General features: G+C 42.6%; 1 protein-coding gene across 2 annotated transcripts in view; it reads left to right on the forward strand.

The window, feature by feature from the left end:
- The window catches only part of sipa1l3 (signal-induced proliferation-associated 1 like 3), an 84,213-nt gene that overhangs the window by 52,016 nt on the left and 5,638 nt on the right, over window positions 1–26,559 (forward strand). Inside the window, exons 3-21 of one of the 2 annotated variants that reach the window (XM_008425771.3) lie at window positions 488–1,150; window positions 2,329–3,289; window positions 5,916–6,046; window positions 9,334–9,522; window positions 10,102–10,276; window positions 11,002–11,105; window positions 13,539–13,696; window positions 13,784–14,366; window positions 16,198–16,296; window positions 16,376–16,551; window positions 19,809–20,060; window positions 20,729–20,911; window positions 21,354–21,478; window positions 22,634–22,749; window positions 22,833–23,278; window positions 24,433–24,660; window positions 24,857–25,019; window positions 25,101–25,284; window positions 25,363–25,512. In XM_008425771.3, the coding sequence (XP_008423993.1) occupies window positions 689–1,150; window positions 2,329–3,289; window positions 5,916–6,046; window positions 9,334–9,522; window positions 10,102–10,276; window positions 11,002–11,105; window positions 13,539–13,696; window positions 13,784–14,366; window positions 16,198–16,296; window positions 16,376–16,551; window positions 19,809–20,060; window positions 20,729–20,911; window positions 21,354–21,478; window positions 22,634–22,749; window positions 22,833–23,278; window positions 24,433–24,660; window positions 24,857–25,019; window positions 25,101–25,284; window positions 25,363–25,512 (4,885 nt within the window). In that variant the 5' untranslated portion in view covers window positions 488–688. Of the gene's footprint in view, window positions 1–487; window positions 1,151–2,328; window positions 3,290–5,915; window positions 6,047–9,333; window positions 9,523–10,101; window positions 10,277–11,001; window positions 11,106–13,538; window positions 13,697–13,783; window positions 14,367–16,197; window positions 16,297–16,375; window positions 16,552–19,808; window positions 20,061–20,728; window positions 20,912–21,353; window positions 21,479–22,633; window positions 22,750–22,832; window positions 23,279–24,432; window positions 24,661–24,853; window positions 25,020–25,100; window positions 25,285–25,362; window positions 25,513–26,559 lie in introns of both variants that reach the window. The other variant, XM_008425770.3, reaches the window with a different exon arrangement.

Below are 26,559 nucleotides of genomic sequence, written 5' to 3' on the forward strand. Positions count from 1 at the left end.
TTGCTTGTAACGAAACGGGTGAGAGTTTAAGTGGAGAGTCAATGTTTTTTTTGTTTGTTTTTTTTATAGTAGCATTCTTTGAATGCCTGGTAGGGTGAAAATTCTCTTTAGATTGCTTTTTGTATGTAACTTGGTTAGGTTTATGATATTTTTCAGAATTTATCTCAAGTGTTTCAAGGTTTTAATTTGCATCAAAGTGGTTCTGTGTGCAGGCACGAACACCGGAGTGAGTGAGTGATAATATTCCATGTCAGCCTCAATGGGAGAAATTTTCTGTCATATCCCTTCACCTTGTTTTCTCTCTGACTTATCAGTCTTACAGTACGTTTCAGCTGATTGAAGCTGCCCTCCTGAAGCCAAAGCTCATTCTGGTTGTGTGGTTAGAATTTGGGTCACGCAAGCTCTTCGATTTAAAAATGATCCCTAATTTGTTTTATATTTGTTGAATTAATAGCTTTCTGTTGTTCTTTTATTCTTTCTCTTTCAGAAAACTGAGAATAATCCTAAAGGAAGAGGATCCAGACTTTTTCCATCATGCACTACTGAATTTTCTCCATCTCCCCACTAAAAGCAATGTTTCTGGGAGCTAGAGGCCACAGCAGAGTGTGTGTGGGGCCCCTTCCTAGTGCCCCTCCTGAGATGGGATGCCAGAAGCCTTCCCACCGGCCCTGAGCTCTCCCGGGGCATCATGAACACCTACAGAGACAGGGGGGTGACCTGCGTCTCCTCAGACCTTCTGGACGGAGGCGGAGGGTTACCCCAAAACGCTCCACTTCGTCACACCCCCAATGGCCACCCCACAGAACCAGTGGCACAACCTCGCATCTCTGTGCCCAAAATGGGTGTTCGTGCACGGATTGCCGAATGGCCTCCTCGTCGCGCGCAGTCCCGGGAGTCGCTGCTCGAAAACGGGCAAAACGGGAGCAATCACTACGACGACTGCTCCGTCTCTTCGTCGGTTTTGTCATCCGACGGCAGGCTGGTGCGAGGAGGGGTCGCCAGGCTGCCCCGCAGATGGTCGAAGGATGTGGAGTTCAGAGGCGGAGGGTTTGTCGGTGACAGAGGTTCGCCTCTCAGTCTGAGAGTCTTCCCACCACTGAGACAGCGCTCCAACAGTGAAGTAACGCTCAGCGAACAGGATGAAAATGAGGTGAGCCCGAAATATTTCTCCCAATTTCTGTTTTTCCTGTGCGTCGCGTCGGAGTCGAGAAGAATAGGATGTGTTGTTTCCTCGTGGCGGCGGTCCAGGTTTTCGACACAAACCTCTTGCTAATGAGTTACACAGATGGAAGTCAGTTTGGGTTGGCCTCCAGAAAGCCATGCTTCGCTTTGCCTTGCCAGGTGTATTTACAGCCCTTTGTGGGCTTAGATAAAGTGTTCCCCCAAAGATTAGGACTTGAAAATATTAGCTTGTCTCTAATGAGTTCAGTCTGCTACATTTTCTGTTTGTTTTTGGTGAAATACTGTTGATGTAGAAGGGGGAAATGGTTGCCAAATGAGCTTGTGTGGTGTAGAAGAAAACATTATTTTAATGATGGAGATATTCTAAGTGTGAGGAAGACTCTCTCTTTGGCTGAGTGAAAGAACGCCCTCTTCTCCTCGTCAGGTTTAGCAGTCCCAAAGCTTCAGTCTTGGTTTAGGCCCCGACAAGTTTTATAGTTCTTTAAATTGTACAATTATTTCTTCACTTTTTTATCAATTGAATATTTTATACAGTATAATATGCAACTACAAGAAAATAAATTCAGTGTTGCAGAATATAAACATAAAAAACGTGACAGGTAAGTGTTTGAGTTAATTAGAGAAACACCTGTGGACGTATTCTGAGCACACTGCTTTCTTGTTTGACATTGTGAAAAAATCTACATAAATCAGCCAAGATATCAAGTTGTGACTCATTCTTGGGTGCAGGAACATTCATTTGTTCAAACAATAATATGCAAGTGTAAACACCATGGAAATGCCCTGTTCATCGGGTTCTGTCCTCTAGAGAAGAACAGGTCTTGGTGCAAACTGTGTGTTTCAGTCCCAGAACAAAACCAAAAGTCCTTGTAAAGATGCTGGCCAAAGCTGCAGAGTGTCCATTATAATTTTGGAAATCCCATCTGACCTACAACAGTCAATGTTCATCTGATTGAATGTTAGAATCAGGAGAATAAAAAAAGATTTTATTCTTTTTTTTTTATCTTTAAAAAAGGATTTAAAAACGTATGTTTGCACATACTGTTTCTGTACAGTATGTGCAAACATTGCTTTGTTGTTAAAAAAAACACAAAAACAACTCTTACTGACCTTTTTCTAATTCATTTCTGCTTGCTCTGCCTTCAGGTGGAGGCTCGAGGTGGTGGTGGGTTTGGAAACCGATTCCGAGTGTACGGCAGCACCTCTTCCATCGACATCCAAGGCATTCCCGAGCAAGGCTTCTTTGAAATGCTCAGCCAGTTCCAGCAGGAGAGGCCTGACCAGCGCAGCTTGGCTCCCGCACAACTTGGAGAGCTGCTGCGAGTTCCAGACCCGTCGTCAAAGACGCCTTTCCCCGCCGCTCCCACGGGTGGGGACGACAAAGGAACGGGGAGGAAGGACGGTACGGAGAGAGCGAGGAAGAAAAGTGGTGGGACGGAGTCTGCGCTGGGTACTTCCTCTCTGTTCAGGAAGCTTCGGAGCTCCAGTCGGGGGGAGCTGGACGGAGGAAAGGGAGAGGCTAACGAGGACAGGGGAGGCAGAGGCTCTACAGATGCCTCCTATAAACCCTGGGTGTGTCCAAAGAGCTTTGTCCACTTTGATGCTCAGAGCGTCTTGTTCGACCTCCACGAGGCAGCAGCTCAGCGCAGCTTTTCCACCCAGCGGAGGAACACCGCCACCGGAGCATCGGCCGCTTCGTCCTTGTCTGGCTCCAGATTGTCAGCTCCGAACCTGAACGACCCCATTTACTCGAGCATCGAGGATCTGACCCTTAACCTCGATCAGAGCTCCACAGCCCCCTCCCAACCCGCGGACCCTCTGGATGGGCCTGCAGTGCACTCTTCAAGCCCGCTGCTCCTCTCCTGTCCCCACTTCCTCAATGAGATAGGCGGGCACAGGGAGAGAAACGTGAGCTTCCTCAGCTCCTCAGCAGAACGAGGAGATGGAGATGGAGGAAGAGGGTGGCTGAGGAAGAGTAATGCCAGTATATCTGTGCTGGAGATCCCGATTGAAGAGCAGGAGATGAGGCTGGAAAGACTGAAACTATACGGCATAGAGCATGTAGACCAGGGGGCTCGCTACTACAGAGACTACTTCCATGGGAAAGGTAATGCTGAGTTACACTGCAGCACATTTGACCCGCGATGCAGGGATGGGCTGTTAGCTAGTTTGGTTGGTTGGTAGCTCAACTCCGTTATTTCAAAAATATGACTTGTAATCATGACAAAATGTTTTTATTTTGCTCTAGACTTTAGATTTATGACCAGAACCCGGCCTGAAAGCATGCTTGGTCGTGTGGTCCTCAGGCTTCTGTGATACATTTATAAAGCTTAAGGTGCATACAGCACAGAGAAAAAAAGAATGCACGATATAAAGTTAATCTACTTGTTATAGTCTAAACACATGAGGCGGTAGTTTACAGCAATAGCGCACGGCACATATCCCACATGATTTACACTTGACTCACCCTGTGGATACAACAAGCGACAAGATGGAGCTGGAAGCAAACTCTGATAACTGGAGAAGGGACACTGCTTACTCAAATCCTAACCTAAAAACAAAAGCAGTAAAATCGTAATTAAAATGGTATGTCTGAGTTTAGTTTAGGCGTGGGCCTGTAATTAAAGTTAGTCGGGTCAGATTGGACTTGAACACCATTGTTAGCATTAGTCATTGCAACAGAATAATAAAATGTGCCGTACCTCACAGACAACTGTAGCTTTATTTTATCTCACAGTGCACTTCTTGTACTGTTTAAAGCTAAAATCCCTGGATCTGCCCTCTGTTCTCCACAATCAGAACCACTTTACCTTCGTCTTCTACAATGTGGTGCTTAGACACAGCACTGCATTGTATCGGATAATTGGGTCAGGATTTTACTTCCAAATAAGCATCATCATCAGTGTTGAGCATTCATAGAAGGTTGACTCCATCCAACCAGCTAAATATTTTATTGATATGATTCATGAGAATAGTCTAATTATCAAAATAGAATTGATCATTAAAATGACTGTTAGCTGCAGCCGTAATAACATAAACATGCTTGAAAGAGAAATACTTTTGGCCAAATACAACAAGGACTTCTACGAGTGATTCCAGTTGAGAAGCTGTAATCACAATTTCTGTTTATACTTGTATTTAATAACTACATGTCATGTAATTTATTTACTGTTAGTCTTTCTATAGAGAGTCATGTCTGTATATCGTTGCTATTTTTCTGTCACTCAGGTTTATGTCTTATTCTGTCGTTACTCTTTGCCAGAGTCTTTATTTCCTAGATGTCCTCCACTGGTTTTGACTAATCAGTTGCTGGGACGCAGCAGAGTTAAGTCGACTGGCAGCCCTCCGGGAGTTTTAATTACACATGTATCTCCTATGTGGACGGTTGGCAAACTCTGAGCCAATGATACACAGGCAGTACTTGACACCTGAGCCATCTCAGCTTTGTTTTACATCTGGCTTTTAGTGTCAGAAAGCAACGCTCACCTTAAGAGGGGAAGTGGTTAATGTGATCTGTATGGCCGTTTGTAGTCGGCATCACCTCTGCAGACACTTTTGATGTCACTTCCCTTTTGGCAAGCATCATCTGGCTGCGGACTAATTAGTGACAGATGTTATTAGGAGCATGCGTGCAGACAAGCGTGTTCGAACATCGTATGCGAGGAAGACTCAGGCCTGCAGCCGCACAAATAAAGGTTAGCATTCCAAAAATACGTTGGGTCCTCTGACTCCGTGCCGTCTCAGCTGTCCCCCTGAACGCCGCTCTGGTTGTGTTTGCGTCTTCGCTGCGGCCGCGGCTCCCTATGCATGTCAGGATCTTCATCAAAAAGCTGACATTTTTGCTACAGGTCATGACAAGCAAGATAATCAGACGCGAGTCTCCTCACAGATAGGTTGTCCCAGTTCAGTCCAGTTAGAGGAGGGATCTGCCAAGTTGTATTCATCCTGAAGAGTCTGGATAATTTGTGTTTACGCTGCTGCTGCGCTACTGCCTGTGGCGTTTGCTAGAAGAGGGCTTAACTCTGAAGCTTTGGAAGCAGCTGTGCGAGATGCGTGTGCGGTCTGTCAACAGCTTTCTCTATGTTTAATAAGTAGAAACGGTCACATTTTTAATAAACACATTTTAAAAACGACACTTTTTGATATTTTAAAGGTGACAGAGGAAATACTCATGTTTGCTGTGGTTGTGTTTAGTTGGATTTTATTAGAGATGCACCAAAACTAAGATTACATTATATTGGCCAAGAAAAGCCTAACGGTGCATCGGTTTGTTTAATTATTCAATCTGTATTTCTTCATTGTTCCCACATCCAGTAGAAGTAAAAGATCTGATAACTATCGACCACTTATTTCTTCAACTTTTTCTTTGCACCCAGGTTCTGACTTAACTTTTTTTAAACTGATTTTGCATCAATTATAATGTTATAATGGTGTCTGCTCTGCCCATGACTCGAAACGCCCTCTCCTCCTTTCCATTTTGTAAACATGTAAACCAACTCACTTGCAACTCTGACCAACTTCTTCTTGAGCCAACAGATGTCATTAAAGAATGCACTTCGTTACATCTGTTTAAGATATTTTACTCTTTGATCATTGTAGTTCAAGCAAAGGTGTACCAGCAGCCTCTCCTGTGTTGCAGCTATAGACACAACACCAGCTCATGTTCATACGTAAACAGATAAAAACTTTTTTCCCAGCACAAACTGTAACCTTGGTAAACTGTTGTCCTTCAGAGCACTCCAACTACTTCGGGACGGACGATAAACTGGGCCCCGTGGCCGTGAGCATTCGCAGGGAGAAAGTGGAGGATACCAAAGACCACAAAGACCAGTACCAGTACCGCATAATCGTCAGGACCAGTGAGGTACGCTCGTCAAGATTTCTGATTGACAGTGCAGTGATGAGTCAGGTTAATTCCTCACCCAGGTTTTCTCTGTCCCAGTTTTTCCTCCCCTCACCCGTCAGCTTAAGCCCCGTCTCTGTCCTGCCACTGGGAACATTCCACCTGTTCAGTCTGTGCATATAAAAGCCAAAGTAAACACTATCTGCTGTGTCTGAAGCATTTGGCATCCCGTCAATGACAACTTTGCTTTGCTTTCATGGACAAAATATAGTGCAATGTGTGAACTGGGATTTTTTTTTTCTGGTTAACCAACACAAAGTACTAAATAATTGTGAAGAAGAATTAGAAATAGTTTTTATTTTGGTTTGAACCCTTGAAAACGTTTGAATTTCAGTTACCAAGGTTTGGAAAGTGCTTGATAGTCAAACTGCACTTAGTAATAAAGTACAAGCTAACATTTGATTAAAAGCCCACATTTGGAAAGCAGTATTTTAAGTTGAAATCAGCTTTATTATTTAAAAATAATAAAGAGACAGATTTTTTATCTCAGTACCTGAAGTTAAATCAGACCAAACTTCTCTTGTTTTAGGTCAGTTAGAATCAACAAAATTATTTCTATTTGTTAAATTCCAAAAACCTTTGCAAGAATACATTTTAGAGATTCTTTTTGTAACTTTCTCAGACCATAAAGAAGTTTCAAAACATAACATTTTGTTATATTTTACTTTGCCTTGTCCCTGCTGTTGATTGTAGAATACTATCGCATTATATTATTAATACTGAGTTGAAACTGTGTTTAGTTCATTTTCATTTTTTATTTTTTTTTCTCCAACGTGTGATGTTGGGCTGGAAAAGTTTGAACCTTCACTTTGTTTAAATTTTACTGTGGCAAAAAGTGTATGAAACCTGCAGCACACACATACATATGCAGCTTCGACTGTATGCGTATCGGTGTTGTTGCTTTGCATAAAAGTGAACCTCCGCCACCAGACTCAAGTCTCTTGCAGCCTCTAACAGGGTTTTCCTGGGTTTCTGTGTTTCATCCATCCCAGGAAAAAAACATCCCTGCAGCATGATACTTTCACCGCAATTTTTCCACAATGTGGATGTTGTGTTCAGGATGATGTGCATGAGGTTTTGCATGCAAGCCAGAATGCTAAATTTGGATGTCATGTGATCAGATTAGATTACATGCAGGTAGCCTCTATTTATAATGAGATGACTTCTAGAGGTAATTGTTTGTACTGGATTTTGTTATGCGACATCACAGCTATAGGTGTTGAATACAAATGCATGCTCTATGCTTATTTGTTATAATGTTACCAGATTCAGGGTCACCGCTTCCCAAAATTTTTATTTTTACTGGTTTTAGGAGTCTTAAAAAAGTCACTCCTTTTTGTCTGAATTGTTGTTTTTTTGGTCTCGACATTGTAAAAACTGAAAAACAAAGTTCCCCCCGTGTTCATTGCGTTGGTGTGGTCTTAGTGGAAGTGAAGTCTCCATTGTGGTTGGTGTGGTGTTGTCTTTAGCTGGATTACATGGCTGCCTGGCCTCATCACTTTACCTCTGATACAACAATGGAGTCTCCCTGCTCAAGCTCACAGAGCTAAGCTAGCAGAAAGAGGCCTGCTGTTCCCACATGGGGGGGGGGGGAAGAAGGCAGACATTGATTTCTGAATTTACTCCGTCCCACTCGAACCGCAGCGCCTCTCAAATATCCTTCCCCTCTAAGTATGTCATTTAATTCTGCGCAGCGGTGCTGACACAGCAAGGTGAAGAGAGTTGCTCTCTCTGCCCTCCTTCCTCTCAGCCTCCCGTCACTTCTTTCTCCCCCTTTTTTTCCTTTTTTTTTTTTTTTTAAATCACCCCCCACTTCTGATATCCCAGCTCAGCATGCCACTCTCTCCGCCGTCGCACAGCAGCTGACAAGCTGAAACAAAAGCTTCATAACATCAGCTGCTTGTCAATCAGGTTTGATTCCTCTGCAGCAGATTCCAGTCTCCGAGGTTCAGCTGTCTCTCGCTCGCTCTCTCTCTCTCTGTGGCCCCTGCCAGATCCAGAACGCGTTATGCATTTTTAACGACTCCACATGTGAGTGAAAGGGGTGTGAAGAGAGCAGCCCACTCCTCCTGACTGTACCAACCCCATACAGGATTAGTCCTCCTGCTATTAAGTGGGTTAATTACCGATCAGTAGGGGGACAGTACACTCTGACTGTATGATGTGCTGCAAAAATATTAAATCACGCATGTTTTTCTGAGTATGCGCTTGACAGGGTGGACGAGGGAGGCACTCTTTCTTGCTTTGGTGGGCCCAGTTTTTTACCACTACCCAAATATTTAACAATGTTTGTAGTTTGCAGTTTTCTAGAAGCTGTGTACACTGCAAAACAACAAAATCTTAGCATGTATTTTTCTAGTTTTTAGTGCAAGTACTTATAATAAGACAAAACTAGCTTACAAGCAACTTTTTTTATCAAGATATATTGAGCTTGTTTCAATAAATAATTCTTGAACATTGATATAAAGGTACTTGTTCCTCTTGCAGATTATTCTCTTATATCAAGACGTTTTTTCCATGTTAGTGAAAAAACCTGCCAGTGGAGCTACTACTTTTTTTATCAACATTCAATAATTTCTAACTTAAAACAAACTGGTCTCTTGCTAAAAACGTGTGTGTTAGTCCTACCGTATTTCAGCTGTACCAAGATTATTTGCATTAGAAACTAAACTAAAACACTTGGTGAGGTTTTGTGTTTTTGCAGTGTAGGACATGCATCAAACATGTGGAAGAAGGTGGTCTGCTCAGATGAGGCCAAAGTTTAAATTTTTGCTTGTGTAGAGGAAGGTTATCACTACATGTCATCCATAGTAACTCATGATGGCGGTGCAGGACTGCTTTTCTTCTTCATGAATGGGATATGGATGGAGCTAAACGCAGGACGTCCCGTAAACATACCAAAGGCTTGAAGACCAGCAGGACCATAACCATAAACGAACATCCAGAGCCACAATGAAGTAGTTTAGATCAAATCATATTAATGTGTAAGAATGGCCCAAACAAACTCCAGACCTAAAATCTGTGGTGAGACTTGAGTATTGCTACTCAGAGAAGCTCTCCTTCTGAACTTTTTACAAAGAAGAATGGGCAAAAATTCCACTCTAGATTTGCAAAGCTCAAAAAAATTAATATCTAAACATGCATTAAAGTTTGCAGTTGAATCACAGCAAAAGTTGGAAAAATTCAAGAGTATAAAAGAAACTTGTTGTCCTTGTCCCAATCCTTTTCTTTCTGTCGTCCCCATGTAGCTCGTGACCCTGCGTGGCTCCATCTTGGAAGACGCGGTGGCGTCGACAGGGAAACACGGCACTGTCCGAGGCCTTCCGCTCAAAGACGTACTGGAGCAGGTCGTCCCTGAGCTCAGCGTCTCTTGTCTGAGGCTGGCGCTCAGCACGGCCAAAGTCACAGAACAGCTCCTCAAACTGGACGAACAGGGGGTGAGTTTAACGCTTCTCTGGATGACCGGGGGGGTCAAACTCATTTTGACACACTAAATATTCAGGGCTAAATATTAACTTACAGGTTTTTTTTTTGTTTGTTTTTTTTAAGCTTCTGCTTAAGTCGACTAGCTACAAAGAATGCAAAGCAAAAACAGCATCAGATAAAGAAGAACAGTGTCAGATGGTTTACTCAGACGGTGTGGAAAATGTGCCTGAACCGTGATATATCCGATTTAATGTTGGAGCAAAGTACAAAAAGTGGGCAGAGAAAGCTGAGTCGAAGCAGGGTGTGTCACGAGTATGACTACGTAAAGATAAAAACTTTAATGTTTGGCCACGTTATGTTTGAGCTGTTTCCTCGTGAGCGGAGTGTGAGGTATTTTGCCAGCAGTCGGTGTGGTGTTTGTGTAGGTGGATTATACAACAGCGAAACTGTACTGTGTGTTTTAGTAAGCACATCCATATATAAATACACTTTACTGCTGGGTTAAAGTCTCATCCGCTGACAAGCAGCTCAGGAGGTTCAGACTAACATCTCATCTGCTTGTCTTTGTTCTGTGTCCATGCACGTTGCAGCTGAGTCACAAGCACAAAGTGGGTGTTCTGCTGTGTCGTGCGGGCCAGAGTACAGAGGAGGAGATGTACAACAACGAGGAGGCGTCGTCTGCCTTTTCTGCCTTCATGGAGCTGCTGGGGGAGCAGGTGCTCCTCAAGGGATTCTCGAAATACGCTGCCCAGCTCGACACAAAGAGTGAGAGGCTCTTCCTTACTGTAATAACTGTATTCCTTCAGTAGATTCCCAGATGCTAAATAAACACGTGGAGAGAAGGGGGAGCCATTTTTAACAAACAACAAGGTTGAAAGTTTTACATAACTGTTGGGTAGTCAATAAAAAGTTTTGGTTTTTTTTCAGTTGATTTATGTTAATACAATCGAAAATTTAATTTTACCTAAAATTGTAATATTAGTCATGCATCTGTTCTTTGTCCACTCGTGCTTGTCCTTCCACTCAACTTTCCATTAGGATACAGAACTCCATGTTGATCCTTTGCCTTCTTTGCAAAGAGGCGTTTTTGACTCACCCTCCTTGTCGAGGGTGTCCTCGGCGGTTTGCTGAACTGTCGAGTCAGCAGCTTTTCTCACTGTATTATGTAATATAACATTTTTGGAAAAATGTAACTTTTGGTTTTCATTAGGTTTAAACCATAGATCATTTTGTGTGGGACAAATATATCTACAAATGTGTTTCATGAGAATAAATGACCTTTCTGATGATCTTCAAACCTTCAGAAATGCAGCTGTTCTTGGTCTGGTACCAAAACGTCAGGAGGATTTTATTCTTCTTCTAGTTTTCTTATTCTGGACTTCTGGAAACGCAGCGACTCAAACCAGAAAAATCGCTTTCCAACAACACCCATCTGTGATCTACATTCGACCTTAAATATAAATAACCTTAATTTTCCTCCCTCTCCCCAGCCGACTCGACAGGCACCCACTCCCTCTACACCACCTACCAGGGCTATGAGGTGATGTTCCACGTGTCCACCATGCTGCCATACATGCCCAACAACCCGCAGCAGGTAAACACGCTCATTAACATGCAAAGCTACCTGAGGCCATGCGCTTTGTAGCTGGTCAAACACCGCTGTGTGTACGAGGAAAGCACTTCCCTCTGTTGTTGTCCAGAGCCTTTCAAAGCATTTTCTGCGGTTGTGAGTTCAAACATCTCTTTTTGCTCCGAATAATAAAAGCAAGAATCCAAGATGTCGTAACCCGTGACTTGTTCGTTCTTTTTTCTTCTTTTTTTTCTTTCATTTAGCTTTTTTGTGCTTTTATAGTCTCGGCTCTCTTTGCCTTTGTGGCTTTTCTGTCGGCTCTGCTTTTCCGTCTTTAACTGGCACAGCGTTGGGTGGGGTTCACCAGTGAGTAGTTATTAGTATATGTTTGTGTTTTTTTTTTTCTTTCTGCTTTAGCTTTTTTATCCTAACACAGCAGCCATGCCATTCAAGCTCACTTGTTTACAGTACAAGTTGTTCCTGCAGGTTCTTCAAAGTACATTAAAAAGTAATTATGACAACTTGATTTTCAGCTCTAAGTCACAAATTATCTTCTAGTTGCATCTTCAATTTTTGCTTCCAAAGTGGACTTATTGCCATTTGTTTTGGAATTAAAATGAAACTTTAATGACATTGCATATTTTATGAGGTTTGGCTTGAAAAAGAGTCATTTAAATGATTGACTCATCTTGCTGTTATAATATTGCAAAGGGTTCAAGTTTATAATCAATGCATTAAAGCACTGGAGTTGCATATCTGAGCCAGCAGTTGAAAGTATATGTGAATATATTAATACACTAAATACATATTTGCTGTGGATTTTATATGAGGCTCCTCAGAATTCACAGCTGAGACTAATGTTTAATTTGCAAGTTTTATTATATTTTTTTCTGTGTACATTTTTATACTATAACTTGCTTGGAAATCTGAGGGGAAAAAGTTAAACTAAGGAATATTCAGGTTAAATTTTTTTAATAAAGAGTGACAGAAATTGTAAATAAAGCTAATTATGGAGCACTAAGTCATGTACTTTTTAACAAAATAAATTTTAGGTCTTGGTAGATGTCAGAGATCTAAAATTATTCACACAACTAAACATTTACTATAATTTGTTAATATTCTAACATTGTTTGAAAAAAAATTCTGAAATTATTTAATGGCCTCAGAGGTCAAACTTTATTCTAAAAGCTTCCAATAAAGACAGATGTCAGACAACACTATGGAGTTTTACTTGTAGAAGTGAATCTGCTTCAATATGAGCTGAGAAATGTAAGTATTGAAATCAAAAATAGACCCTGTTTGATGAGTCACAATAAAACCTTCAGTCAGAATATGAAGCTGAATAAGTGGCACAATGACTCCATCTACAGGGTTGAAGGCTGCAACAGAATGGGACGTTTTCTCACTATAATTGGCCTCTAGGGGGCAGCAACTGACTGCAAACATAATCCACTGTGGAAGCATTAAACCAGCAACATGGAAGCTGACTGGAAAAGAGAGGGGGACAGCGTCTTTCTGGGAATCCCCTGGATCACCCTCCACCTGTTCCTGACCATAAGCATTGTGTTCCTCTGGTCATGAATTTGGTTTTTGCACACCAGACATATTAAAGATGTCTAAACGGTTCCAGTTTTGAGTTCATCAGTTCATAAAACTCTCCTCAGACTCTAAACTTTAAACTTCCTTATATTGGTACCAGTGGTTTATCTTGGAATGTTATCTATCTTCTATTTTTTTTTTTTTTACTCTTTTTAATTTTTTACTTTTTATCGAAGTTCCTTTGACTTTCCCATTGTTAGAAACAAAATACCAAAATACCTTAAATACCTATAAGATAGCTTAAAAATATAACTTCCACATGATACGCATGTAAAAATCTGCGACAGATCATGTGGAAGTTAGATTTTTAATTTTTAAGCCATCTTAGTCTTTCATAAACTGTAGCATAAAAAATACTTGATCATGTATTGTCTTAATTTCATGCAGTGCTTAAGAAGTAGAAAAGTAATTATTAAATCTTGTAAGTTTTTTAAGTCTCTATTTCTAGTCACAACTGTAAATCCCAATGGCAGATCAGTCGTATGTGGCAAAACCTAATATAGATAAGAAAATTGATCCAAGCAGCAGATTAGGCTTGTTTTATGTTGGCGTATATTACAAGTACAGATGTTCAAACCACAGCCCATCAGTACCAGTACATGATGCTCCTCTGGGCTGCATTACATAATTGGTGCTTTCACACTTGTGTGTGGAAATGAAGCGAGAGCTGGCATGCTCTACAGCACAAGCTCGGCCTGCACTGTGTGCCATGTTTCCTACATGAACACGCAGACACAAATAAACCCACTCAGAAGGCGATAAACAAATTACATAAAGAGCTGTCGTTTTTGTGTCCCAGTTTACGTTGGCTGCAGAGTTGGCTCTGACCAGTTCCGCGTTTTCTTTCCTCTTCCCCAGCTCCTGAGAAAGAGGCACATAGGTAACGACATTGTCACCATAATCTTTCAAGAGCCAGGAGCGCAGCCTTTCACCCCTCAGAACATCAGGTCCCACTTCCAGCACGTCTTTGTTATTGTTCGGGTGCACAACCCCTGCTCTGACGGCACCTACTACAGGTAAATATCCACAAATGGTCTTAAGCTTTTAATTTCTTCTTCCTCGTTTTTGATTGCTTCACACAAATCCCCCTTCTTTTCCCTCAGTGTTGCTGTAACACGGATGGAGGACGTTCCCTCCTTTGGACCACCCATCCCCAGCGGAGTCGCCTTTCGTGACCCGGAGAACTTTCGTAACTTCCTCCTCGCCAAAGTCATTAACGCGGAAAACGCTGCGCACAAGTCCGATAAGTTCCACACCATGGCGACGCGGACTCGGCAGGAGTACCTCCGGGACCTGGCGGAGAACTACGTCAGCAGCACGCCCCTGGACTCGGCTGGGAAACTGAACAACCTCATCTCCCTGGCGTCTAAGAAACGCGAACGCACGAAAGCGAGGGAGCGAGCGGAACTGGACGCAGACGGGGCCGTCGCCTGGAGAGTCCAGGCCCAGGACTTCAGCGGAGGGGCAGCGGAGCTAACCTGCGCCTTGGGAATATCAAAGGAATACGTGGTCCTCGTCGACTGCTCCACCAAAGAGGTGGTGTTCAATTGTTTCTGTAATGACGTGATCGGCTGGACGCTAGAGCGGCTGGCGTTGAAGATCTTCTACGGGAGAGGAGACCACATTGCGGTCAGAGTACCAGAAGGTTATGGACACGACGTCACAGAGATGGTGCAGAGGTTAAAGGTGAGAGTTCCAACTGGAGTTTATTTGTATAGCGCATTTCAGCAGCAAGGCAGTTCAAAGAGCTATGAATGATGAAAACGTCTTACAATCACCAAATGTGAAACGAGCAATAAAAATTACATTTTATCAAATGTCGTCATCTAATACACATCAAATATGTTGGTCAATGTTGCATTTACTGCTAATCAACTCTAAACAGATGGGATTATAGCATTGATTTAAATACAGTGCTTCAGCTGTTTTACGGTTTTCTGGAAGTTTGTTCCAGATTTATGATGCATAGAAGCTGAATGCTGCTTCTCCATGTTTGGTCCTGGTTCTGTGGATGCAGAACCAGAAGACCTGAGAGGCCTGACAGGTTGATACAACAGCAGCAGATCTTTAATGTATTGTGGTGCTAAGTCGTTCAGTGATTTATGAACTAACAGTATTTTAAAGTATGAAGTCAGTGTAGTGACTGTAGAACTGGAGTGATGCTGGTTTTAGTGGGAACATGAGCAGCAGCGTTCAGAATCAACTGACATCAAGATCTGGAATAACTGAACCAAACTGATGCTATGTTTAAAGGAGGGTCTGTACCAGCAAGGCAATCGGTTTATATAAGATCGGACGTTTCTGATGGGATGAGCTACATCCAGCCAGAATTACTCCGCTGGTGACCGTGTGGTTTCTCTGAGATATTGATGAGAATCTGAGTTGCGATACATTTTTTTTGCCTCTGTATCATGTTTAATTTTGTAAGTGTGTGGATTAGAGAAAATTCACAATGCTTTCAAATATGTTCTTAAAATCAAGAGAAATTCTGCTCTTTATTAATACGTTTGTTCAGTGAGGAGTTCTAAAATATGGCGTTTTACTTGCAGAAACCTTTCACAAATGTAAAAAAAAAAAAAAAAAGTTTTGTTGGACTACTGTAAGCTAATGAGGTTAGAGGGGCTTTTGGGAAGCATTGTTATCTTAGTTTCGTTTTGAAAACTGGTCAAGCTGCTTACATTTGAACACTTATTACCATCTCAGATGTTTTATTCTTGAGTTGCACTCTGGGAATTTCCATTTGTGGGAACAGGGTTTTTCCTAATCTCTTTGGAATTTGCTTAGATTTACCAGGAAACCTGTGAACCTAAAGACAGATTTTTCACCCAGAGGTTTTCTGCCTGTTTTCCAGTTGTCAATTGTCCAAAGCTTTGCCCTGTTGATTTAGATTTCTCAAGAATCATATTTGTCAATATTCAAAATGCTTTTGAATATTGTTTTTTTAAATATGCCTTTCTCAAACATTACAATGGCTGAGAAAATTAGATTTTCTAAAAGCAAAATGATTGAGTTGATACTTTAAGTTTAAAACTGTTATTCATTTTTACCAGAGGATGGATTAGTAATTATAAACAATTATACATTTATACCTGCTTCCCATATGGAGTGTGTGTGAGAGATATTTGAAAACACAATTTTTTGTTTTATGTTAGTTTACTTTCTCCCTGCTGTAGAATGTAATATACAACAAGGAGTGATGAAACAAGATTTATACAATAGTCAATTGAAACTGTCTTTTTTTTCAGTTCATTTTTGTTTTTATCTTCAAAGTGTGGTCTTGGAAAAGTTTGACAACTTACCTTGAAAATGCCTGAAAAGTGCTTGAATTTTACTGTGTGAAAAGTGTACAGTCTCTGAGTTTAATATCTGGAGACTGTCAACATCGCAGAGAAAACAAAAGTACCAAAATGTTAGTAACACTGAGACAGGATCTAGGTATTACTAACTCATATATGCGTGTTGAAGTAGTTCACTTTCCAGAAAGAATGAACAGTGCAACTGTAATCCTTGCCTCCAGATGTTGACAGACGGGTGTGAGACGGTGGACATGACGCTGAGAAGAAACGGACTGGGACAGCTGGGCTTTCACGTCCGTCTGGACGGCACCGTCTCCGAGGTAACGTGCGGACGGCCGCGCTGGATTATGGCCAACAAAGGCGCCGGGCTCTGAATAACTTCAGATTCGTTCTGCGCAGGTGGAGGAGTACGGCTTCGCCTGGCAGGCGGGTCTGAGGCAGGGCAGCCGCCTGGTGGAGATCTGCAAGGTGGCCGCCGTGACGCTCACTCACGAGCAGATGCTCGACCTGCTGAGGACGTCGGTCACCGTCAAAGTGGTCATCATTCCTCCGTACGAAGAGGGCAAGCCTCGCAGGTGTGTTTGGACGTTAATTTATTTTGTCTGTGGCTGAACTGGTGAGCGACTTTTGTTTGGAAGATATCAAAGAGGAAGGAGAAGAAAGAGCTGCAGTGGAAGGGCAGCAGCGAGATACAATGAGCTCATGATGCTCTTCACTGAAACACACAAAAGCAGTGGCCAGTCTCCAGTGTTCTGAGAGGATTTTGTGTGGGAGTGTGTGAGGGAAAAAAAAAAAAAAAAAGAGGAAGCCAACCAACGGAGAGAGACAGCAACGTGTAGCTGGAGTGGAAACAAGCGAAACGAGGCACGGAGACAAAAAGGCAGAAGCATTTGTTGAACAGGAATTAGCCAAATCTGTCGGTTATCTGGTAATCTCCGCTAGTTTGGTCCTTCTGCAACAATCCTTTGCTGCTACACCCTTTTTTTATCTTCTCATCTGTGCTCCAGGTCTTGAGTGAGCCTGAATAAAGAGGCATTATTAGATGCTGGTGTGGTTTTGCAGAATGGTTAAAAAAAAAAAAACCCCGAGGACACTGTGTGTGTTTCTGAGCATCAGAGCTCCTAAAAACCGTATTCGTGGCGGGCTGTGTGATCACACTGTGGTTGGATTCCTTTAATGTCGGAGGCAGTTTAATTACTCCAAGTTAAACCCTTTCCACACACACACACACACACATTGAAACACTGAGCTGTGGCCTTGGAGCAGCTTATAATTAGAGTCTTTGCGTTTCACTCTTCCTCTCTGACTCGTTGGCTGCTGTGTGCCAGGCGAGCAGATTGCATGAGATTAAGGCTTGGCATCTGCTGGAATGGTGGGGGGGGGGAAAAGAACACCAAAAAAGGGGAAAATAAATAAAAGAGCCGACGCTATTCTTTAAAAAAAAAATGTATGCCCTGTGTAAATAAAAAGAAAGGAAATAAGAAGGGAGAGGTGGAGCGACGGAGGGAGAGAGAGGCTGGGAGGAGCGCTCAATGAGGAGGACGTGTCTCAGCACCGCCGAGAGTAAGAGGAGTGGGTGGAGGCGAGAAGGGAAGAGAGAGATGAAAGTTGGAAGGCTCTGTCTCGGCTGCGAAAGCACTCGACGGATGGATGCAGCAGGAAAAAGGCGTGGGTCTGACGGTGTGTGTGTGTGTGTATCTGAGCTCTAGCCGTGTCACCTCAGCTAATGTGATGGGAGAATTACTGCATGCTGACAGACGTTAGGCTCTGCTCTCTCTGAGGTTTGTATTCCCCTCGTGTGTGCATGCAAGGCTGAGGTCTGTGCAGCTGATCTGTATCGATATTGATGATAGCAGAAGGTTTATTGATTAAAATGGTTGTAGTACGTGTTGCCTTCATGGACATTGATTTGTGGGGGGGGGTTTTGTCCCTGGAAAGCTGCTGTGTTCTAGAGGCGTTTTGTTGTTGCATGTTTTTTTTTATGTGAATCTGTATTTCTCAAAGGCTGCAGAAAACCGTCACCTAATTATTCATTAGTTGATTGCTTTTGTCTATCTTCCAATACATTTCCCAGAGCTAACGGTTGTCTTTATCAGTTTTTGTAACCCTGATGTTGTAAACTTGACTTTTGTTTGAACATTACGTCATGTTAGAATGTAATTCCCTCATCCGAAACATACCATTAGTGTTGCTTTGATTCCTTCATGTATGTTTGAGAAATCCTTGAATCTCCCACGGCAACCATTCAGCTGTGCCTGGACGCTTATTTACACAAACCTCCTACACTCGACTCCTCTAGACTAGCGGCAGCAGCAATTGGCAAACACCTGGTGGAACTGGGAGTCTACTGTGCTCATTATACAAACTACTTCTCAATGCAACGCTCCTAAGGAAAGGTTGTTCACTACATAATGGAGGAGTATTGTTGTGCTGATGGCGGAGTGTCCAAAAGAGCAAGGCTTTCTTAAAGAGACAGAGGAGCCTTCAAGAGTGATCGCTTATGACTTTTTATCTGATTAATCGACTAATCTATCTAGGTGATTAATTATCTTCCCCAGAAACAGATTTCAATTTTTCACTCCTCACATACGATTTGTTGGAAAACATTTCAATCAAATTTATTTGAATAGCACATTTCAGCAACAAAACAATACAAAGAGCTTTACATCATAAACACTTGGAAGTTTTAAGAAAATATGAAAAATAGTCATAAAAATGGCGTCACTTAAAATCATTGATGAAGATCGTTTACTGTAGTTAACATTATCAGTTATGTTGAGTTGCACTTGCAGCCTTAGATTTTATTAAGACAAATCTATTGTTTATACCCTTAAAGTGAATGGATTTTAGACAATAATGAGAAACATTGTGTTAAAAGTCAGAGTCTAAATCAATAACATTTTCAACCTTTTGACTCCTGAAAACCCCCAATAATAAGTTGAATGTCTGTTAAACTATAGGAATATTAAAACCTATCGTAAGTTATCATACAGGCTAAATGGCGATTATTGTTTCTCTTCTGTCAGTTCAGCTAATCATCCACCTCTTCATCTACTTTTTGAATCCATCATTTCGCTCATCTCCTTTCACCCTAAATGCCAATTTGTCAGCATGTTTTAATCCCTGCCTCTCCTTTAATAGGCCTCTATATAAAATATTGAGACAGGAGCTCGTATACAAACGAAATGAGGAAGATCCCTTCCAGCAATGAGCTTCATTATGGATGAGAATAAATGTCAGATCATTTTTGCTTGAAGCCTGCACCAGCCATCAGATGATATTTTAATTTTGTTCTCCTAGAACTCACATTTTTGTGACTTACATTTTTTTTTACCTTCACAAAATATCTTCTGTACTTTCATAGAATTTGAGTTTGGCGGGTAAAGGCAGTAATGTCAGTATAAAATTCACATTTTTATAAAGAGACGTGATCTAATCTTCCTGTAGCAAAGATGAATATTTGATTTGTCATTAATCAGCTGTTTTCCTCTTTTCCTAAGTCCATTGTCTCATGGGAGCTCATTAATGAACTCTGTTACATGTCTGTTGTATATTTAAGCCACCACATGAACTGTACTGTGGAGTGTTCGGAGTGAATATACTGAACAGCTTTCACACACTGATCTCGGTTCAGCCGGAGTTCAGAGGAAGTGGCGGTCTTTCAGCTGTGCTTTCTACCAACTCACTGCAGAAGACCCTTTAAACTGCAGATGAAGGAAAAGAGGGAAAGAGAAAAATTTAGAGTTTGGACATGTGAGCAGGAAGGGTTTATTTGTTTGATGATCTATATTTAAACGTCCCTGCTTTTCTCGCTATCTCTTCCCGCCTTTAGGGGCTGCACAGAGGAGTACGAGATGAAGACCATGGAGCAGAAGCCTGAGCCTGAGCCTCTGGCAGCCGGATACCGACCTTCTCTCCACCAAACGTGGCGATGGGAGAGCTCACCCATTCCTGCGGGGCTCATGAATGCTCCCAACCTGCCTCGCTGGGGACCCATGGGCCCCCCGCCTCCTCCTCTGGTCCGCTCACACAAACCCCTGATGCCAGTCCCCTACAGAGAGCCACAGCACTTCAACTCCAAGAGGTACCATCACCTAATATGGCATGAGACTCCAGGTTACAGCAGCAGAGTGAGCTCTGAGATTTGCAGCAGTGATGTGGAGAGGGCAGCGCAGCTTATCAATAAACATTAAAGGAAGCGAGAAATAATTCATGGCAAAAGTTGCAGAGTTGTCCCGGAGTGGTATTGGAGAAGCTAAATTGTTTAGGGGTTAGTAATGAAGCAGAGGGTGTTTAGATATGTTTTACATAATGCATTTATCATCTCCAAGTCTTCAGAAAACTTCTTCACTGCCGAAACGATACCAAAATTGCAGTCTTGAGTATTGGCCGATACGCTATTGACTCGATACAAAATCAGCAGTAATCACAGTGCTAATCATCACTTTGTAGTCTGGAATGTTAGAAAAATCTTAAACTTTTGGACAAAACTCTGTTCTTTTTTTTAAAACATTGTTTTTACTCTTCAGCTTTTAGTTGGACCTTAGTTAGAACTGCCTACCTCTGTTATTCTGGATGCTTTTTGTAGTTTAAACTCCACACACACCGCCTTTGAATGGTTTCACACTGCCCACTTCTAAAGTATATTTTTTTAAAAAGTGTTTTTCTCACCTAATTTGAATCCATTTTATTTATGCTATCACAATCTTATTCATTTTCATGACATGTTCTCACACCGCTATTGTCTTCCAGGCCTGTAAGTTACCCAGAGAACCACTACAACCTGTCTCCTGCAGGAGGCGACAGAGTCCTGCCCTACAGAAACCCCTCTTCCAGCTTCTCGTCACCCTCCACGGGGCTGGTCGCCCTCTCCGTCTTGGGCTCTCCTGGAATGACTCCAGGATCTTTCGTACGCTACAAGCCGTCACCCGACAGGTGCGTAGCGGCATGTTTCTGTATTCCCTCCTTCATTAAAGCTCATTTGGATCTTGACTGAACATGTCCGATGTTTCCCGTAATGACTGTTTAGCGTGCTAATGGAAGATTATTTCAGTTTGAGGAAGAGGGTGAATAATGTCTAGAGTAAGAAGTGAAATGAACACACTGTCTCTCTGGGGGAAGGATCTGTTGTGTGGGCGGCTTTTCCTCACAGTGTGGAGGTTGATAGCGTCTCACCCAACCAGAAAAACGTGTTTATTCAACTGCCAACAGGATGCATAACAACACGCGGAAAACATTATTCCATCAATTAAATAGAAATTGTTTATTTCAGAGGTCTATGTGTTTGTTTTTTTGGTTGCCTCTGTGCTCCGTTTTCCCTTTAAATATGCTATTAGTAATTGAGTTTGCTCATCCAAAACCTTTATGATTTGTTCAGGTTTGGATCAGTACAGCGCCCCCTGCTGCCCTATGAACCCCACTTCAGTGTGGACATCACTTCTAGTGGAGAGTCTTCGTCAGGGTTCATCAGTCAGGAGAGCACAATGGAGCGCTGCAAAACAGGTATCAAATTCAAACTAAAGACTGAAATTGATTCAGGAGTTTCTTCCTGCCGTTTCTCTTCCAGTTGTGCGTACAAAATAATTTCAAAATAATTTTCTGTGAAGCGTTTTTTTGTTGTTTTTTTTATGTAAGTTCATTATAATTCATAATACTGTGCAACCCCCTCTGACAAAGTCCAGCCTTGAGATTCTGTTCTCTCTCCAAGACATCCGTTGTTTAACATGTAAACGGCATGTTCAAATCTGTAAACCGTGGTACTCTCCTCTGCAGACAGGAGCTGTGGGTTGATGTCACATTGGTCTGGATCCAACAGCTCGCATGGAAAAAGTTCCATCAATAACAATATCTTATCTTATATTGGCCTCTACTGAGGGATGCCACAAGGCTCCATTCTCAAACTCTTTTTTTAGTTTTTATTACTTTTTGTCATTATGCTGCTACTTGGCATTATTTTCACAATTGGTTTTAATTTTAGCCAGATTTCCACCATGTTTATGTTCCACTGAAAGACATTGAGCTCAAATGTTCAAAGTTTTAATGAGAGCAAGACTAGAGTCATGTGGTTTAGACACAGCAGCACCTGCAGGAGTCCTACATTGATCTTTTTTTCCTTCCTTCCTAATTATCACTTATTTCAGTGTGAAAACGGATCAGCTCCTGTTTGTGTGACTTATTTTCTCTTCCTTGTGTTTGTCTTTTATGTTTGGTTTTATTGTCCATCACTTTGGTCATCTTTGTTGTTTTTAAGGTGCTTTATTTGTAAAGTAGTATGTTATTACTAGGTACGTATTTCAATCAGTTGGATTTCCTGCTACTGCTCCAAGCACTTGGACTTGGAGCAGTATTTAGTATTTATTTATTTAGTATTTATTTAGTATTTATTTATTTAGGGTAAATAAATAAATATAAAATAAATAAAACATTTATTTATTTATGCCAGCTCCTCATTTAATTCATTTACTAAATGAATGTAAAGAGTGACTATAAGTTCTCAGATTGCTTTTTGAGTAGAACTGGGATATGAGAGGGGCTTTGAGTGATGTTGTGCAGAGGGAGGTCAGTGTTTAAATGTGCCATAAGTATTTAATCCTCTTTGCCAACCATTGCCATTCAGTGTAATTTGTTTAATCCTCCATGTGCGTGTTTTCTGTCTAGAGCCCCTCTGGCATGTCCCAGCATCATCGTCTCGAGGACCAGGTGGCGGAGGGGGGCAGAGGAGAATAACCAGACAGGATGTCCCGGCCAAAGACTCTCCAAACAGACACTCAAAGGTCAGATCCATCATCAGCCGGTTTCATCCGTTCGTCTGTTCCCGGCTTCTTTATCTGACCGGGTCCGCCTAATGTCCCTCCAGGGCGAGGCTCAGTACTCCAGCCACTCCAGCAGCAACACGTTGTCCAGCAACGCGTCCAGCAGCCACAGCGACGAGCGCTGGTTTGACGGCGGACCTGGAGGGGAGCGGGTAGGCGCCGGCTTTCTCGGCGACCCGGTCGATCCGGACCCGGACCTTCTCAACCAGGGGGGCTCCAATGACAGCGGCATCGACGCCTCCACGCACTACAACAGCGGTCACCGCGGACACAAGACCAGCAGCCAGTCTCACAAACCCATGCACCCCTCGGCGACCTACAGCGGCTTCCCGGAGCTGTCCGTGGGAAGGAGCAGCAACGGCGGAGAGTCGAGGAGACGGGAGTCCTCGCCCATCATGCCAGGCGCTGCCAATCAGAACAAGGGGTACCCAACCAAAACATTCCCGCCTCCCAGCTCCAGCGCTGAAAAAATGGACGCTTTCAAACCAAGGTATGAGTCAATCTGTCATGTTGAATGTTGAAAACATTTTAGAGGACTTTCAGTCAAACCATCTGCATTTTCCTATTGCCTCTAGACGAGCTCCACAGCGTCTAGCAAAGCTAATCCTTGTAAAACTTACAGATGATCATGAGATCTATTGCATTAGAGCTGCAATGGATCCAGCCCGACATGAACCACTACAGTTATTCAACACAGACTTAGTTTTGGATTAAAGCAATCTGTATTTAATACCAGAGGGTTAGCAGAGGGCTAGTGCTGCAGTCTGTTCCAGGGAGCTTTTCACCGTTTCAGCTGATCTCATAAAACGGTTTTTCCTTTTTCTTCTACAATTTAAAAAATAGAAAATGCCTCTATGCAATTTTCTATTGATTAACTAAAGAAAGTTTAATAGTTCTTTTTTTTTTGTACCAAAGTTGCACCTTTACAGTCTTAGTAAAAAGCAAGGACGGTCTTTTTCAGCATTGAAAAAACAAAATGTAATCTAAATCTGTTGTTTAAATTAGTTAAATACTACACAGACGATCACTAGATTATAGTATATGCTTCTATCTACTTGAGTAAATATGATCTTATTCACTGAATTAATAAGTATACCCTTACTGTAAAGATTCAGTATTGCAGAGATTAATTATAACAGCCTAATTAAGAGCTACACCTAATTAAAATGCTGATCATGAATGTAAATTAACTGAAACATTAATCGACTCACTAAGTTTTGCAGTAGATTAAGAGAAATCTTGCAGAATGTTGGTCTAATGTTATTTCATTTCAACAGCTGCTAAGGTGCGTTATCTTATTTTAATAGGTTCCAAGATGTTCTTACAACCTGATGCATGATTCTTGTTTTCTGTGACTAAATCACATTTTGCACTAAAATAACTTTGCAGAATCAACATATTTTATTTTAGCTTTTCTAGCACAACTAAAGACTCACAAATTGTTCAGAGTTGTAAAAATACTATTTGCAGTAAGTGCTCATAACTCAGCATGCATGTGTTGTAGGATTATTAAACTCATCACAGAAGCCCAAGTCCGACCTGACCATTAAACAAATAACTTTAACCCGCCCCGAGATTTTGGTTGGGGTTCTTTGATCTAAACTCTTAACAGTGAGTGAAATATGTTCCTGTCTGTCTTCACAGGGCCTTCACACCACAGGGCTTCAAGACGCCGACAGCGGAGAAAGCGCGGCCCGTCCGAGCTTCTACGACGACGCCCACCTCGGGTCAGATGGGCTCCATCCCTTTGTCTAGCTCTGCCCCCAAGGAGTTTTACGGGAAGGGCAAATCGAGAAGTCGTCAGACAGAGGAGACCAGTGCATCATCTTCAAACACGACCAACACTTCCAATTCTGAGAGCAACAACAAGAAGTAAGTCCGACTCTGTGGACTCTGGTCGGCTTTTATCTGTGATCACAAAGTGAAATAAAACGGCTTGAGAGCCGTCTAAATAAAGCTGGCTGTATGAAGGTTCTGCTTTAAGCAGTTACTCTAAGATCTGTGGTGAGATGCTTCAAGCTGCTTGTGATCAAGAAAACCAAGTTGACCTTTTTCTGTATTTCAGCAGGCAGGTGGACACGAATTCAAAGAACGTGTTTGGGCAGCCTCGGCTCCGGGCGTCGCTGAGAGACCTCCGGTCTCCCCGTCGGACGTACAAGAGCACCATCGAAGACGACCTGAAGAAACTGATCATCATGGACAACCCCGGAGAGACGTCACCCTCCGACCCGGTAAGAAGCACGCCTTGGCGTCGCTCTTCTGCCTCGTCTTCCTCTGCGCGTCTCTGACCGCCAAGCCTCGTCTTCCTCCAGTCTCCCAGGCACACCCTGCAGCGCACCTTTTCGGACGAGTCCCTGTGCAGCGGGCGCAGAGACGCCGCCTTCGCCTGCTCCGAGAACCAAACCACCTCCAGCGACGTGCTGTTCACCTGCACACTGCCCACACGCAAACATTCGAGCTCCTCCAACAACTCTAACCACTCGCATAGCAAGAAGAGTGAGTGTCAGAGCTGATCGGACCGCCTGCCGGTGTTTGTCCTGTAGCTCATCGCCTCCTCTCTCTCTCCCCGCTCAGTGCCGCTGTCCGCGTCAGAGTTGTCCCTGACAGAAGTGAGAGACAAAGTTCCTCCTCTAAGGAGGCTCGACCCGGGGCTGATGCCGCTGCCCGACACGGCCAGTGGACTGGAGTGGTCCAGCCTGGTCAACGCCGCAAAAGCCTTTGAAGGTGAGACAAGAACCTTTTTTTTTTATCACATTATAACCACAAGCTTCAATGCATTGAATTTAAAGTGGAATGAAAATTACGTATGGCTTTCAATTTTTCACATGAAAGCGGGAAATGCATTTAAGTTCAGCCCCTTTTACCCCGATACCTTTAACACCCGATTTTGGTCTATAATAAGATTATAAATGTCATGAACTAGTTGTGCTAGAATGTATTTATAAAACCCATTAACAAAATGCTAACAAACAGCTGTTTCTTCTAAAAATGTTCACATCGATTAGTCCCTTAAAGTTTTCACGATTGTTTTTATGATCACAGATTTTGTTGTGTTAATTAGAAATATTTGCAAGGAATTTTGCAATATTTGTGCTTATATGTAACAGTAAATGTGACTTTTTGTTACTTGCCATATCAACCATGATATATAACCTGACACCACATAAGGCTGAAGTGGTGTCATAAAATTAAGAAATACTGCCACCTGGAGGTGGCAGTTAGCATCACTTAAACCCTGCGTTATGTTTTTGTTTTTTTTTTCTTACCATTTTTTCTGAAAAGCTTCCATTATCCATCCATCCATTTTCTTACACCCTTGTCCCTTTGTGGCGTCGGGAGGGTTGCTGGTGCCCATCTCCAGCTAACGTTCCAGGCGAGAGGCGGGGTTCACCCTGGACAGGTCGCCAGTATGTCGCAGGGCAACACAGAGACACACAGGACAAACAACCATGCACACTCACACTCACACCTAGGGGCAATTTGGAGAGACCAATTAACCTGACAGTCATGTTTTTGGACTGTGGGAGGAAACCGGAGAAAACCCATGCATGCACAGGGAGATCATGCAAACTCCATGCAGAAAGACCAGGGCCGGGAATTGAACCCAGAACCTTCTTGCTGCAAGGCAACAGCTCTACCAACTGCACCACTGTGCAGCCCAAGCTTCCATGGTTATAATTTCACATGGAAAAATGTGGGGATGTTTTCCAAGATCACAGAATTGTGAAAAGCCAGAGGGACTGATCACTCGCATAGCAAAGAGTCTGGAGT

The sequence above is a fragment of the Poecilia reticulata genome, chromosome 13 (assembly GCF_904066995.2).
Source record: "Poecilia reticulata chromosome 13, P_reticulata-male-v2, whole genome shotgun sequence".
In the NCBI taxonomy this organism is placed as follows: Eukaryota; Metazoa; Chordata; class Actinopteri; order Cyprinodontiformes; family Poeciliidae; genus Poecilia; species Poecilia reticulata.